The sequence below is a fragment of the Lepisosteus oculatus genome, chromosome 17 (genome assembly GCF_040954835.1).
Source record: "Lepisosteus oculatus isolate fLepOcu1 chromosome 17, fLepOcu1.hap2, whole genome shotgun sequence".
NCBI classification, from domain to species: domain Eukaryota; kingdom Metazoa; phylum Chordata; class Actinopteri; order Semionotiformes; family Lepisosteidae; genus Lepisosteus; species Lepisosteus oculatus.
In genome coordinates this window covers 14,687,404-14,704,483 of record NC_090712.1, presented here as the reverse complement: position 1 = coordinate 14,704,483, position 17,080 = coordinate 14,687,404, and the positions used below count along the sequence as shown (strand labels likewise).

At 37.7% G+C, this 17,080-nt stretch overlaps 3 protein-coding genes across 4 annotated transcripts in view; 1 reads left to right on the top strand and 2 right to left on the bottom strand.

The window, feature by feature from the left end:
- The window catches only part of mta3 (metastasis associated 1 family, member 3), a 73,105-nt gene extending 64,942 nt beyond the window's left edge, over positions 1-8,163 (top strand). For both annotated transcript variants that reach the window (XM_006638646.3, XM_015362964.2), the window contains one exon: positions 6,588-8,163. In XM_006638646.3, coding sequence (XP_006638709.2) covers positions 6,588-6,729 — 142 coding nt within the window. In that variant the 3' untranslated portion in view covers positions 6,730-8,163. The remainder of the gene's footprint in view (positions 1-6,587) is intronic.
- An 802-nt stretch (positions 8,164-8,965) lies between these two features.
- Positions 8,966-11,593, bottom strand: LOC102691637 (hydroxycarboxylic acid receptor 2-like). Its single transcript, XM_015362965.2, has one exon. It carries the CDS (start codon positions 11,469-11,471, stop codon positions 10,494-10,496), a length of 978 nt encoding a protein of 325 aa, XP_015218451.1. The 5' UTR covers positions 11,472-11,593; the 3' UTR covers positions 8,966-10,493.
- An 812-nt stretch (positions 11,594-12,405) lies between these two features.
- Positions 12,406-16,664, bottom strand: hcar1-3 (hydroxycarboxylic acid receptor 1-3). The gene is made up of 2 exons (XM_015362749.2): positions 16,488-16,664; positions 12,406-14,086 (listed from the first exon to the last, which is right to left on the bottom strand). The coding sequence occupies exon 2, from the start codon at positions 13,937-13,939 to the stop codon at positions 12,974-12,976; it is 966 nt and encodes a 321-aa protein (XP_015218235.1). The 5' UTR covers positions 13,940-14,086; positions 16,488-16,664; the 3' UTR covers positions 12,406-12,973.
- Positions 16,665-17,080: the final 416 nt, after the last annotated feature.

The window sequence follows — 17,080 nt, the reverse complement described above, 5'->3', positions numbered from 1 at the left end:
TAGATTATTTCCAACAACTTCCGCCTGCAGAACTTCATGCAGTCTTTCACTTTAGTCATTACGATTTTGCTCCATTTCTGACTTAAAGGATCACTTAATAAGTGATCAATTGATGATGAACAGACACAGGTTGAAATGACAATGTATCAGGCAGCTCCCACAATGAGTCAGTGTTTTCCTATTGCTTAAATCCAATTACTGTAGCTATATGTCAGTTAGCACACCTAAATCAAGGCTATCCTGAAACTCTCTTATCAGCAAAAGGTTCATGTTAGAAATCTTAGCCAGCTTTTTCAGAGCTGAAAGCAAAGACCATAAAAATCAGAAAAAAGCAGGGTTAACCAGAACCAACACTGAGAACCACTGCTAAACATATTATGAAATATAAACCTTTAAAACTGGTTAAAACTTATGCTACAACTTAATGTTTTGCCTTCCTTGAACTACTTTATTAGACAACCCCTTTAATTCAATATTGGAAGACATTATGAGTCTTTGTGCAGAAGAATTCAGAAATAATGTGACTTAAAATCCGATAGCATGAAGCTATTACCAATCATCTTATGGAGAAAAATACTTTCCCATTAGTTTAATGTCAGAATGAGTCATTGTTCTCCAAGGCACCAAACAGTATCTAAATATAGCTTGAAGCTGATTGATGGATCTTTAACTACACTGAAACCAGGGAAGAAAGGGTATAGAGAGGGCAGAATTATAAAGTAATGTTTTATATTATTATATGTGTAAAACCATTATTAAATGATTAAGTTGATATGGGCCTTCATCAAAAATGAGATCTGCATTTATTTATTAATTACCCCATAATGGAATCACTCCATAAGTGTCAGTCAGCCATAATTTTCTGGCCTGTGCTTCTTAGAAACTCATACTCACAGTTTATATCATGACAGTAGTTCAGTCAATTTATTTTCTCTTTGGTAACTAACTTATCCTTTTGCTCAAGCATTGATGTCATAAAGGGGTGCACCATTGCTCATCGGAGAAGCTGTAACACAAAAATGTAAAATTCAAGTAATTACAGCTGTGTTATTTATAGCAGTCATGTCTTCACAGATAGTTAGTGCCAACCTATTTCAGTTCGTCTACAGTTAGAAATTTGTCAAACACTGCTGTTAGAGGGTATTTATGTTTTTTCCTGTGTTAGCAGTTCTAGATAAATGTTTTATCATATGTATTCTTAATCAAAATACCTATTTAGCACCGAAGTAAGCAATTTTGTTACATAATATTAATAGACATATTAATTATTGACAATAATGTAGCATTTATTATCATTATTATTTTAGGGATGTGTCTCTTTTAATTGAACAATTGTACAGTGTATGTGCACGTGCAACTGTGGCTGTAAAACAGTTATTGTTGCCTTATTTCCACAAACCAAGCTTGGACACATTTTTTAGTTAGATCCGGTTAAATGTAATACTATGAGACCCTATACAAATCAATACTTGTACAATTCACGTAACACTCAAACACATAAACAAACAGCCAGGCTGAACAGGTGAAACCTTACTGTCACATAACCCTAGAAAGAAATGACTAGCTTGCACTGACATGCAGTAAACCTTAATTATCTAGCTAATAGATTCTTTATTAAAATTACATTTTCTCAGTGGGCTTACTAATAAAGACAATGTCTTCAAAGAAGGTAAACAGCCTTCCAAGTCTTGCATTTGATAGCTTTCACAGTATTACACAATATTGACAGTCATGCTTTTTTATTTTCTTTGTATGCAGCTGCTCTCCTGCAAGGTCATCAGGTTTATTCATCAAATGTAATTGCTCTGTAATTTGCTCATTGAAAAAAGAAAATGTTGTATTTTCTGAAGAAAATAACATATAATAATCCAAAACCTTATTGAATTCTATTTTGAACTGATTTTTTTAGATTTTTAACATACTTTAAGTTACTCTAGCTGGAAGATGTTTTGTACTTTATTTGTTCCAGGATAATCCAGGATGATCATGGATAATCACTGTGATTATCCACATGTAATACAGCAGTGATGCCTTTGTTTTTCAATTATGTGTTTTGCATCATAAGAGTGATATTCTAGGTGAGAGTTGCCTGCCATGGTCTCACAAAATCCCTAATTCAACAGGTGTTAAAGGTCACACCTTCAATCATTGAATGATTGCTTGCAATCATTGCAAGACATATAACGATGTACCAAATTTGCAGGGAATACAGGAAAGTAGTTTAGAGATCATTCTGAATAGAAATGTGAGCGCACTGCCTGCAGCCTCTTCGAGCAGGTCTTTCCTGGCTTGGCTGAATTTATTAACTTGATAAATTAATTAAAACCTGACTTTAACTCTTACGTGTTATTGAGCAGCTCACTCATAAATAACCAATGAATATGTTTGACTTTGTCTTTACAGCATAAGGTCTGGCCATGCCTGCTTTAGAAAGTGAGGATACTTTGAATAAATCCATTCAGACTATTTTTTTGCTTAAAACTTATTGCTGTTCTCTTACAATGGCACCTCGACAAAACATTGAACATTCCACTTCGTCAGTTGGTTTGAGCCAGATGTCATCAAATTATATTCAGTCAAAGTCGACACAAAGTCACCTAGACTGAAACCATGAGTGAATGCCAAGTTGTTTGGTGACGTTGCAGTGGTCTCATAACACAGTAAGATCTAAGAGTGCTCTGCAGCCATGGCTCAATCTTATCAGCGTAGCTAATGACTGTAAAAGATTCACCTGTGCCTATTGCTGTTAGATGATGATAAATCAGGTTGTGCATTTCTTTGCAAACATAGATTCAAGAGTTTTGGTTGCCAAATGTTTACAACACTGAGCTACTTGTGACCAAAAACTACCAAACAAAATATCTTACAACCTTTCAAACAGGGAATTCATGGAGTTTTTAACACAAGTTCCAGATGGATAACAACATCCAAGGTCTTCCTCACCTCTGCTACTCTTACTCATACTTCTCCATGACATTACTATACAATACATAAAAAACTATGTAAACCATAGTAAATCTCTGTTCTTTTCTCTGTTCTTTCTGCATCCCTCTATCCCATCTACTCCTTTGCTGCCACTCCTTGGTTAACACCTCTCTCTGTGTGGGGGATCCTAACTTCCTTTTCCTTTGATCAAGTGTTTGACCATATGTTAAACCAAAGCTTCTTCTGCCTAACTTCTCAATAAATAATAATAATAATAATAATAATAATAATAATAATTGCTTACACTTATATAGCGCTTTTCTGGACACTCCACTCAAAGCGCTTTATAGGTAATGGGGACTCCCCTCAACCACCACGAATGTGCAGCATCCACCTGGATAAACATTTGTATTGGGTCATGTTATTCCTTTTGAAAGTGCAGTTGGGGTGTGTGGATTTGATCCACCTTCACAGGTATTCCTTCAGCACACCTGAAGCATTCCTACAGGTCACAACCAAACCCTTTAAAATCAAGAGCCAGTTCCTTGTTATAGCGAGGTTCAACACTCCTAGAGAATGACTCTAATGGAATGACATCACTGGAATGGTTTCATCTTCACTGACGCCTGTTACATAACTAATACCAACATTTTAGAGGAAATATATTCTTTATTTCTTTTATGGCTTCTCCATTTTATTCCTCTTTAACCCTCTTAAACACTTACAGAATTGAAAACTAGAGACCATAACCATCCGCCAGACACCTACAGCTTTACCTTGCAGTCTTCAAACTCCTGCTGAGTGAGATGACAAATCTTAGCCAACAAGCAACACCCTTTAACACAATATACAATCTAATGGCGGTTGTTATCTGAAACAAGGGTTAGGGCAAATTTGATTGTCACTCTGGCTAAGAAATGTCTCCCAGGCCAAATGCTTCTCCAGAAGTCTCTGGAAAAGGTCTGAAAAACAAATATTTACCAGTGTTTTTTTTAATCTGCTTGCATCAGTGCCAGTCTGAGAGAGGCATTGTAAGTGGTACGTAAGAATGCTTGATAACACATGTACATGCCGCACAACATGATACATTTTGTATCCTGGTGATGCATCTGAAGAAAGGTGAAATGAAAAGAAGTAAAATGAAAAGGGTAAACTTAGATTAGAAGTCTCCCATAAGGAGCCATAAACTAAGACAAAGACAAAGGTCAAGAGAGAATGTGAGGCGCACAGGAGTGGAAACTTAACTTAAGAGGTGGTACAAACCACATTTTTTCAGTTACTACAGAACTGAACAGGATGAAATGATGTTTGATAATATTTTAATTAAAGTTAGAGCCTGCAAAAATATGCTTTGTGATAGGAACCAGCAATTGTCTGAGGGATATAATTAATAATAATAATAATTATTATATAGCGCTTTTCTGGACACTCCACTCAAAGCGCTTTACAGGTAATGGGGACTCCCCTCCACCACCACCACCTGGATGATGCGACGGCAGCCATAGTGCGCCAGAACGCTCACCACACATCAGCTATCAGTGGGGAGGAGAGCAGAGTGATGAAGCCAATTCATAGAGGGGGATTATTAGGAGGCCATGATTGGTAAGGGCCAATGGGAAATTTGGCCAGGACGCCGGGGTTACACCCCTACTCTTTTCGAGAAGCGCCCTGGGATTTTTAATAACCACAGAGAGTCAGGACCTCGGATTTACGTCTCATCCGAAGGATGGCGCCTGTTTACAGTATAGTCTCCCCATCACTATAGTGGGGCATTAGGACCCACAGGGACTGCAGGGTGAGCGCCCCCTGCTGGCCCCACTAACACCTCTTCCAGCAGCAACCTTAGTTTTTCCCAGGAGGTCTCCCATCCAGGTACTGACCAGGCTCACACCTGCTTAGCTTCAGTGGGTTGCCAGTTGTGAGTTGCAGGGTGATATGGCTGCTATATCAGTTATAGCAGCCATATATCATATAGTTGGCTATACATCTTATCTCCCTCAATGGAAATATCTCTGTTCCACAACAACTTTAAATATTCTGTGTTTAAATATAATTGCTGTTCATGTTAAGATATAAATTCCAATATGTATATTAATCTGCATGCTATGTTTATTTTACTTTTTAATTATGCTTCTTTCTACATTACCATTGTATATTAGCTGTGTTCTGCAATGTATCAGCTGATGTTGGCTCTGTGGTTTTAATGTGTCTGACATGGCTTATTGTACCTTCCATAATATGCCTCTATCCAGTCTTCACTCCCACAACGTTTGTGGACTTATTCATTCTAAATGAGTTGTAATACAATCATAGTTATTCGAACATATCCTGATCATACTTTTACCAGTGTTGTGTAAAAACATGTCTGGAATGTCACAAAATATAATTTATGAAGTCTATACTTCAGAATGGGAAAGAAACATGTATACTTTAAAGGAAATTAATCCCCAAACGAGGAATAGCAGGAGTAAATATCCAAGAATAACTTCCAAGAAGAGGAACTCTGAACGTCTTGGTATAGTTGCACCCTCTAAAATCTTCTACAACACATCTGAAAGAATTACTGCTTGCTCCAGGCTTAAATCACTTTGAATACGACAGTTACAGCAGTGCCTTTTAAACAAAGAACTGTGTGTTATCTGTGGAAGTTGTTTCTGTGTTAATTCTCTCACAGAGGAGCTCCAACACTGGCTCCCAGTCAGGTTGTTGGCCCTCCTGAGAGGGAGATAATTAAACCTCTGAAGGATTGAAAACAGAATCAAAGTGTATAATTAAGGTGTTTTTTTCTGTTTGGATAAAAGCTTAGTTATTGTCTTTCATACTGCTTGAAGATATTAAAACACTGAACATAGTAGTAAATAGAAGCTGTCTTTGATGATGTCTTGGCAAATACTCTTTAGTGTCTAAGAGAGGCAGTTTCAAATATCAAACCTGAAACCTTTTTTCTGCTTGTCATCACTCAATATCAGACACTTACAAAACTACCGTATGTCTGGATTATCTGTTTCTGCAGCCCCTGTAATATTTGACAAATGCATTCAATGCTAAAATAATTCTAGAGCCTTTCATAATCTTCTTGTGGTAGATTTCTCTTGCTATGGTTTAAAGGGAAACATTGTTATCCTCTGCTTTGTGCTGTTATCCTTTATTCAGATCCAGAGGCTCAAGAGGTCTGGCGTGTTCAGGTGTCTTTTATACTTGAGTGTGGAACTGGTCTGTGTGCAGACTGAACACCAGCAGACTGGTTTCTACAGACAGATGGCTGGAGGGCTCCCATAAGAGACAGAGGATTGGAGCTTGCTGTTGGGAATATCTTCTGTTAAAGGAAACAGCTGTGAATAACAAACAGCAGAAAGCATTCACAAGTGCTTTAACATTATGAGACGAACCAGACTTAGAGTGATTCTTAAAGCCATCTGTCCACATAAACAGATTAACAGTGCTCTCTGCAGATGAGAAGTGCTCTCTGCAGATGAAAACAAAGAATAACACACCTCTCTCTGTTATAGAGATTTCAGAAAAAAAACGTTTTCATTCGTATTATAACTTAATTAAAAAAAACAAATATGTCAAAATCTTTGTATGGCTGGAGGAAAACTGTGGAGTCTTGTGTTTGCCTGGGACCACATGCCTCTGACTGTCCTGTCTCTTCGCACTTTCAGGAGAGTTCGGAAGCTGCTTTCTCGGACCCAGTTAAGAAGAGCATGTAGACAGCCGTGTGAGCAGATCCGAGTGAGGAGATCAGTGTACTGCCCCTCGTACCCGAGCCTCAGGACCCACGGACCCATCATCATCCATGACTGACTGCACCCTGCTGTCCTTAAAACACATCCACACCCATTTGAGCAAGCTGCCAGCTCTTCAGTGGCATCTACCCCACAGCCTGGACTGTCCAAACCAGCCAACCAGTTACATCAGGAGGGTACTGACATCAGCCATCATTATTTCATTTTGTAATATTGCACAATCATTTTGGAATAAAAGAGGCTTTAATTTTGTGCAGTGTTCAATGCCAGTCTTTAAGGTGAAAGAAAGCCTACCTGGTAGAGTGGCAATAAGATAATGCTCAGTGCCTCTTAATTTTGGCCATTTCTTTCCTAAAAATGGCAGGACTTTTGGAAGGCATGTCTGTATTTTTCAAAGTTTAGTTTCCTGTCCTTATATTGGACTGGGAAGCTTTTTTTGCTTTTACTTTTCAGTGTGAACAAATGACTGTAAATATGTTTGATCTTCGTCAGATTTGTCTGATGTATTTTTAAAATATTTTCCTTTTTTAACATTTCCCCTCATGCAGTATGCTAAAGTGTTTCAATGCTTTCTAAAATAACAGGTCTTTGTACTGTGCCTGTTCTGAATTTTTACCACTGACAATCAAACTTAAAATGTGATCAGAAATTTTAAAAAGTGGACTGATAAGAAGTGGTCTTGACACCTGTTAGAATAATTATAAGGGTGCTCTGTTCTATTGACATTCTTATCTATGCAGATAATCTATTGATTTTGAAATAGGACACCTTCATTAAATAGGGTGCATCCCCTTTGTAGCCCAAGTTTTCAACAAGGCCTCTTGAAACAAAGGTCATTGACACCAAATGGAGCCTGTTGTGGTATCACTGAGATTTGGTATGGACTGGGTTCCTGCATTTTTTGGTCTCTTTCATTAGACATTACTTCTTATTTCTCATATGAAACCAATAACTCTTCACAAGTATGCAGCCTCAGCATTCTGATCACTCTGTAATATACAATAGTTAAAATTTCAATGAACAAATAAGGGATTATTTCCATCTATAGCCACTAAACAGCTTTCCATTGCAGTATTCTTCCCATATATAAGTAATGTCAAGAAGAGGCGACATTATTCCCAACATATTGAAAATCTTAATTATAATTAACTATGCATTAATCCCTACAAAGGAAGGACCAGAAAGTATCATCCACTTAGCTTAACTGAAACCAGTAAAAGATAAAGTCACATTTGTGCAACCACTTCAATTTTTAATGCTTTCAGTGTTCTGAAATGATTTTATTTTGGCTATTTCTCCTTTATTCTCTATGTTTTTGGGATGTTCTCCATTGATGTGCTTTCTAGGGTAGTAATGAAGAATTAGGATGAGGTTTGTCTGTCCACTTATTTCCAGGTTGTCACTGCCATCAACATACATTGTACTTCTCAGCTTTTGCTAAGGATCAAGCATTCAGATCAAATTAAAACCAGTGCTGGTTTGATTAAACCCCTGTCTGTGTCTGATTCTGATTCTCAGTTTCTCTTTTCACCTCTCAGTATGCAATGCCTTTACAGTATCTTTGTGAAAACCATGCACAAGTAGAAGTGTGACCCTTTATCTTAAGCTCTGAAAGCAGATTGGTGGACCCATAATTTCTAAGATGTGTGAACTATTACGTTCTTGTATGATGGCTCAGAGACACAGCAGATGATTGACAAGAAGCAAGGACAGGAAACGGGCATCAAGGACCAAAATGTCCAAATTGAGCATTATGTAATACACACTAAAGATGGAGAGCATTTATTAACCTTCATGACTACTGGAAGCTTTAGCTTGTATTATAAAGGAAGCGGATATGACATTCTGTTTGTTACATTGCATACAAAATGTATATAATGAAAATTATTATTGAAGAAGCACTTAAAAACTAAACACTTAAGAGTATAATGTGGCAAGAATGTTATAACCAACATGAAAGAAAATTGAGCAGAAAGTATAATGCATTTGAAATTTTCCATTGAGCTCTGAAATGTACGCAGTGCGTTGAAAGGCATCTAGCAGGGAGGTCCTGTTAGGACACCAGACTGGTGATCTCATATCCAGATGAGTTTCCAACAATTACAAATTATACATTCATTCCTTTTACAGATTTTGACTCAAATTGTGACTACTTTGATTGTGTTCAAAAAGTCTTACAATTTTACAGTGGTGAATAAATATTATGACTGTATCAAATCTTATATTTGTGTATTCTTGTCAGTCAACAGTGTTTCAAGAAATTTTCACACAAAAAAAACAAGCAGTAGTCACAATTTCTTGAATTGTATGTATTTATGTATTTCACGTATTTTACAGGATTATTGTCAGGTATATTTTTTCGAATGGGCAGAAAGTGCCCATATCCATTTATTCTAAGTCACACAGTGTCATTCTGCATGTTTTTGAGTGCACATTGAATGCAATTTTATCATTCTGAATATGGTATATTTACACTGTATATACATGAATTATTTATGTTTATACTTCCAACACACATCTTTGTATTCGTCTTTGGCTAGCTATGGAGAAACACACTAAACAACAGCTGATAGAATTGCTGTCTGTATTTAATAGGGTGTGGGCTGTTTTGAAGCACTGTGGCCAAGGATGTTGTTTTTTTCTGTCTGGGTGTTTGAGGTTTTCTGGTGGCATATTCAGCCTGCTTGCACTTCTCAATTGAGCTTCATGTTCATGCTCTCAGATCTAGGCTTAAGCCTACAATTGTCAAGCATTCTGTTCATGCCCACACAGTTAATATCATGGACCCACTTAATAAAGCTGGATTATTAATTTTCCCAAAATATGCAGAACACAACTACAATCTCAGCAAAAAGTTATTTAGCAGATATTTTTTGCAAATTCTGTAGGACTTGCAGATGCAGCTTTTTCATTTAAAATAAAATCCCATTAGCAATGGTTTTCATTAAAACGTGGTACATGGCTTTTTTTTGGTTGAAGCCATTGTGAAAATACTGTAGCTAACGGCTGTCTTGCCCTTTACAGACACTATTCCACTGCTTGAAAGAGTGACTTGTAGTTCTATTGCATAGTTTCTAAAGAGTATGTATTTATATTTTTATGCAAACCATTTAAATCAATGTCTATATTGACATTAACAATAAAAAACAATTTAGAATAGAGGAGCTAACAGGCTTTATAAAGAATATTCTTTGTTGCAGTTTTTATAGGTTTGTGTAGCAATTTCACTAGGTTTTAACTTCCTAATTTTTGACACTGAGAAAGTGGATATTCTGTACATCTTACAGTAGGACTTCCTTGAACTGCTCATTAATAACTATACAGCACAATAAAGTTAATCAATAAGCAATAATGCTTTATTTTATTTTACAAGGCAATTAAAACAAATCTGGTAGATTTATGGGACAAACTTTGTTTTCTGCGATGTGTGAAATTATTTCCAGGATTTCTGATTTTTAAGACCATTAAAACATTTACATTACTTTTTAATAGTTGCTAATTATTGGTAATAGGTAATAGTTCATCACAACAATTAACTGGTAAGGCAGTGAAGATTATGCACAATGTAGAGGAAGCAGTATGTTTTTCAATCGAATGAAGATTGAATACTCTTTTGAAGAAGAATCAGAAACAGACTTTAAAAGTTTTCTTTGTACAGGTGCACATGCTGCATTAAATTAAATGTTTCCTTTGTTTAATTCCTTGTGGAAATGAAACAATTTGTTTTGGCAGTATCAAAAGCAACGGTAACAGTGGAGCAGTCCAGTCTGTATACTACACCCCAGCTCCTGAGGGGGACATTTTATTTGTACATCTTAACGTTTACCTCAGGTGCTTGCTAGAGACTTCAGATCCTTTCTTCCATATACAAATAGACTGCAGTGTCAGCTTGACGTTGTCTCTGAAAGAGGGACTGGAGAAGCAGTACAAGACCGGGTCCAGCACACTGTTCATGTAGGTGAAGGCCAGGGAGCCATGAAACACACGGCCAAAGATGTTGAACTTGTCACAGTCATCACGGTAGAGACTTTTGACCAGCAGGGCCACCACTGCTGCCACAATACTGGGCATAAAGCAGATGGCAAACATGATCATAATCAGAATGACCAGCTTTTGGATGTGCTTGACCTTTGCCTGTGAGTCCATTTTGATGCGCCTCAGCTGCCAGAGGATGCTGAAAGTGCAGAAGATGATCAGGCTAAATGCTACCAGGAACTCCATGAAGAAAAGTACACCATGCCAGATCATGCCAGGGGTCGGATTTCGGTAGGAGCTATAACTTCTGCAAAGCGTGAAGTTTTTCTCCTGCTGAGGATTTATGTCCACTAGCTTGGCCAGGGTGAGGTGGATGGACATGAGGATGGTCAGTACCCACAGCAGGCATGCCACCTTCACTGCTCCCGCTAGCGTAGTGACGTGGAAACGGTGCCTCGGATGGACGACTTTGAAATATCGGTCAATGCTCACAGTGGTGAGAAAGCAGATGCTGGCTGTACGATTCATGGCCAGCATGAATAAGTTGATCCTGCAGGTAGGTTCGGAGAAAGTCCAGTTCTCCTGTTCATGATAGTTAATGATTCTGAGAGGCAGGCCGGCGATGAGGAGGAGGTCTGCGATGACCAGATTGAGCATGTACACTGTGTAGGTCTTCCAAGATCTGATCCGGAAACAGAAGACCCATAATGCCAACATATTCCCAACCAATCCACAAATGAACTCTAAGGATAGAATTGGTACCAGGACCTTCCCAACATTCTTGTGTGGTTCAGCGCAGTAGAATAATGAGTTGTTTCCTGCCATATGAGAATAAGGTTCTCTAGAAATCCCAGCAGAAACTCACGCTCATACACTGAGAAGAGAACATAGAGCAGTGCTGAAGAACCGTCTCTTGCCCACTTCTTTTTATAATGAGTGAACCAAAGAGTGATAAGTGTTTATACACATACAAAGGCTTGCTGGGGAAGATTTGTGGTTTGGATAAATTTCCGACAAGTGTGTTGAAATAGGTTGTGTCACAAGCAAACATTTTTAGCACGTCTTTCTGATAGGTCTGTCAAATGTTGCGCAGTAATGGCCATCCTGTTTCCAAGTATACAGGATGTATTGCAGTTCTGTACAGAAGCTGAAAGTAGAATAGAAAAGCTCTTTATAACTATGTGTTTAAAATCATTTTCAGGGGTTGCATATAGTTTTAAGTTTATCGGTATGAACGTTTGCAGCACTTGTGTTCTTTCACACACATTAATTTTATCACCTCCTTAAGAGCATCAAAGGAATGAAAACTTTATTTTGACAAGAAAGCCTCTATTCATACCGATTACAGTCTCGCTTTCACTGCATTTAACTTCATAGATTTCTTGAGTAATATAGTTTTAATAGTAAAGTTATGGCCAGAGTGAAGCATAACTTCAGCTGATTGATATTGAATCAAACAGAATTAGAATAAATTGAATTCTTTACACCCTCCACTGTTTTATATTTCTGTTCTAATTAATGTAAAAATAACATTCTGTTGATTTCTACTTTGATAACATCAAGATAAATTAAACAAATGTATAATTATGTTGATTATTAGCATTTGTTAGTGGATGCTAAAAATCATATTCATTTTAGTACAGATATTATTTGTGTCTTATAAAATCATTCTATATACAAAACAAATTAACTCAGTCTAAAAATCTATTTTTTAAGGACAGGTGTTTACATAGTTAAGAAATAACTGAAATACACAGAGTTGCACATTATATACATATTTATTTTTAGATTTACATTTACATTCATTTCACACAAATTAAATCCAGAGTTCCTCAATGACAGAAACATTATATTTGCTGTTGTCTTGCATAGCTTTTAATTGCAACTTTTTAAGACCACAAACATGCAAAGGAAAGTTTTGAAAAACAAAAAAATCATATACTCTTCTGAAAAGGCTTTGAAGTAAAGCAATATTTGATGACTAAGTACTTTTTTACACAACATGGTCTCCTATTTAACAATTTCTAAATGGCCTTCAAAATGGCCATATCCTGATATATAGGCTGCCATCTCATATTAATAGCACACTAAATTGTACACACAGATGTCTACATAGAAGTCAAGTCCTTTAATTCAAAGTGCACAAGCTGTAAGACATAAGTTCAAAAGTGATATTAGATTCAATTACCTTGGGAGTCATTTTTGAGGAGGATAAAGAACCCTCCAAATTAGTGATGACTGTTTCTAAGCATGTTTGCAAGCAGATAACTCTTTCTAGAAGTCCGTGCATTGGTATTTGAAATCTTGTGAGTAGAAAGACCCATCTTTCACCCCTCACTGGTGGCACTACCTCTCCTGTCCACTTCCAGGTGACACCACCCCAGTGTGTTGAAGGCAGTCTTCAATGTCTTTGTAAACAGCGGGCTAGAGAAGCAGTAAATGACGGGATCCAGAGCACTGTTTAGATAGGTGAAACCTATGGAAAGGCTGAAAAGACTGGACGCAGTTAAGAATGAAACACAATCACCTGGTCTGTACTTCTGGATGAGAAGGGTAACTATACCGGTCACAATCCCGGGCATGAAGCAGAGTGCAAATACTCCAACGATGACCCCGATGACCACAATGGCTCGTCTAACCTTGCGGTCCTTATCCATCTTCCGAAACTTGAGAATCCAGACAATCTTGAAAGTGCAGAAGAGCAGAAGGAATAAGGGCAAGAAGAACTCAGCAATATATAGTACGTAGTGCAACTTGATTCCAAAGCTGTATTCCTTGTAGGTGCTGAAGCTCCGACACAGCGAGCTGTTGTCGTGTTCATAGAGTAGCTGATTAGTGAGCAGAGGGATCCTCAGAGAGAGCACCAGGGCCCACATCAAGCCAGATATTATGGCCCCTTGCATTGCAGACAGGCGGTTCATAAAATGGTGTGGATGGACAACCTTGAAGTAACGGTCAATGGCAATGATTGTCATGAAGCTGATACTGGCTGAGCGATTCACCGCCAGCATGAAGAGGTTAATTCGACACATGGCATCTCCAAACACCCAATTCTCCCCCCTCATCAGGTTGTCAATTCGGAAAGGCAGGCTGATGATCAACAGAAAATCTGCCGCCACCAGGTTAAGAAGATACACAGTGCTGGGCTTCCATAGATTCATGCGGAAACAGAAGATCCACAAAGCCACAGCATTTCCTGGGAGGCCAAGCAGGAACTCCATGATGAGGATAGGAGGAAGAATATTGCCCAAATCCTTTTGTGAAGACAAACAGTGCATCGAGTTGTTAGCCATGGTTAAAAACAAGTGTACACTGCAAAACTGAGCTTGTGGTTTTAAACTGAACCTTCACTTCTGCAAAAATGGGAAGGTTGCTGCTTTTCCAGCCCACTTACTTAAGTAACAGATTTTCAAAGCCTTTTTTTACAGCATCCGGAGGATCTGTGTAAAAAAAAAGGTAAAAAATTATCAACTTTTTAAATAACACAAAATTATTTGAAAAAAAGACATAAAATGAATGGCACAAGAATATGTAGATAAGTGAGTACTAAGAAACTTTCTTGCACTTCATTTACAAAGGAACTAGCAGCAATATTTTGTGCGTATAAGGTACAGATGTTTATACAGTACTTCAGTAGAAAGTGGTTCCATTAGATATTGTTGAAGACCACTTAACAGTTCTTAATAAAAAAAACTCCCCCTCCCCTCCATCCTGCCATGATAGAGTTAAATGATACTCATCTTCAATTTGTTCCAGATACATTTTAGTTTTGAGCCTTGGGGATTTCTTTAGATTGCAGGGAAGACTAGGGGCACTACACTCAGTTCTAGACATATGTTTATACAGTATATATGCCATGTGTGTAACGAACAGTTCTTTCCGGACCCTATGCGGACGACACAGTCCGACGGAGTGGGGAAACACTGGGGAAACGCCATGCAGGAATACGGGGCAGAAGACAGGGGGGCGTGTCCAAGGTGCGCTGGTGCACGGGGGAGGTGTGGCCGAGGCGAACAATCCGAGAGAGTAGTCCTTTGGGAATATCCAAAACACACGAGAAAGTCCAGAACCAGGAGATCCGTCAGAGCAAGAATTAAAAAACCACGAAGGCCGGGTCGGAACCGGCGGACGGGGAACGGGAACGGGAACGGAGGTTAAAACCTTAACGGGACCAGGCGCTTCCAGGTCCCGGACTCGCACAATATGGAAATCAGATGCAGAGCCCGGAAGAGCGTCAGCGCCTGGCTTTTAAGGTGGGCTAGGAATAGGGAGCAGGTGCATAGAATAAAGTCTTGAGTGATAGGGCTTGAGCACCCTTAAGGAGGGGGAACTAATATCGTGACAATGTGCAATTAATGCTGTCATAGAATTTTTCCCCAGTTCCAGTAAACATTAAAGACTGAATACGTCATCTTGCACATTTTTAGAAACCTTAGTGCTACTTTTGCATGGCAGCATGAAGCCAAGAAGACACACATTGTGCAACAAGTAAAGGTTTATTACATGCTGGAAAAAGAAAAAAGAAACACAATGTTTCAGCGTTGGGGCCTTCTTTGGGTGTGCAGAGCAAAAACGTTGTTTCTTTGTTTCTCTTTTCAGCAGGGAATACACCTTTACTTGTTCCTTTGCAGCCTTCGTATGCCAAAGCAGCTACCTACTTGAACTACTGTACTTGTGAAATAGAAGTTAGATGTGAAAATAATGAGTGCAATGACCTGATCTAATTAAAGCACATCATCACTTCAGTGGTGTTCAACAAAATAGCAAACATACACATTGCTCAACATTTTTCTTTTTTAAGACCTAATTTTAGATTCTAGTAAGACTCTGAAAAAAAGAGGATGATAAATATCTCACAAATCTCATATAATTTCCATGATGTTTGTTGGATAGCAAGATGCTGGATTTCAGAAATGTTTTATTTGTCTATCCATAGATTAATCACCTTTTTATCAGTTTTTTTATCTTTTCAAACGTTGCATGGGGTTGTGGGCTATCACCAAACTGTTCTAAATGACAGTAAATGCCTCATATGAATAACTTCCTGGAAGCCATCTGAGTCAGGATGTTTAAATTTTACACATCATAATGAAAATGAATTCTCTTTATAAAAATCTTTTAAATTATCAGAAAACAAGTGAAGAATGTTAAAGAAAGCATGTGGAAAAAGACTGGAGTGTATAATTGTGTAAGAATCTCTGCATTTATTTAATTTGTCTCCCTGCTACACTCTGTGATCTGTGCTCTTAAACTGGGTTATTTACCCCTGTTGCTTCAGTCCACTCAGCTGTATTAATGGGTCCCAGCATTACTGGGGATAACTAGTGTGCCACTCCGTGGGGAGATATGCCTGGAGTTTCAGTCCAGCTATCACTACAAAACCAGGATAACCTTCAGCATGATAAACCTGTCTATATAAAAACTGTGCTGTGTTATGCTAGTTATAAACCACCATGTAGACTTTTTAAGACTATAGAAAACTACATCTATTATTCCAAAAAAAAAAAAACATAAGCAAATAAGACGTTAAAATTCACATCTAAATTCAAAGTCTCATCTCATCTCCAAATCTCATCCAAGCTTTTACTGCGTACTTTTGAACTGGACTGACTGGATTATTGGGTTTTCACTCAAATATAATGGGGCAGTTTGGCTAGAATAGTATCAGCTCACAGCCACTTGTATTTGTGATTTTGGAACGAGAAATGAAAAATCGAAGTTCCAATCAAAATGAATCTGGCACTGAAGCAATTGTTTCAAGCAATACAAAGGCTGTCCTGGTAACATGTTCTCTTTAATTATGTCAACAGCGAATACTATTTTTTAAATTGAATATCTTACCTACAGTAAGAGTATGTCCGACACCTTTCTGGCTTCTTCAGAATGCTGAGTAGTAGAATCCTCCACTGCTCGTGTCTTTGATCATATCGTATCATAAATCCGCATATTTTCCATCTTCTATTTCTATGAACTAATAAATCAGTTAGCTATGAGGTAACAGCTGGTCTCGGTTGGATTGCTCTTTAAAGGTTTAAGTTATCTGACACCTCCTTTTAGGGAGTAAAAGGAAATGATATAAATAGTTGATTATAAGGAGTTGTCACTTTTTCACTGGGTCCCTCCTTATAACTTGCTTCTTTAAAAAAGAACGCTTTTTAAAACCAGTAAGATACTCATGGAAGAGCTTGTTTGCAGTCTTTTTGTCAGCAAAAAAAAGTATAAGCCTAAATCTTGAATTTAGTTTGCCCAAGTAAATGTATGTTAAAATGTTATTTTTAAAATTGTTGTATTAATAAATGAAATGCAGCCAGGGATGTCATTGGATTATGAAAATTAAAATAATCACACCAAATGAATATTGCAAACATCTTGTGTTGATTTCCAATTAATATTCTACAGATGAATATTTATTGAATATGTAACTATTGTATATA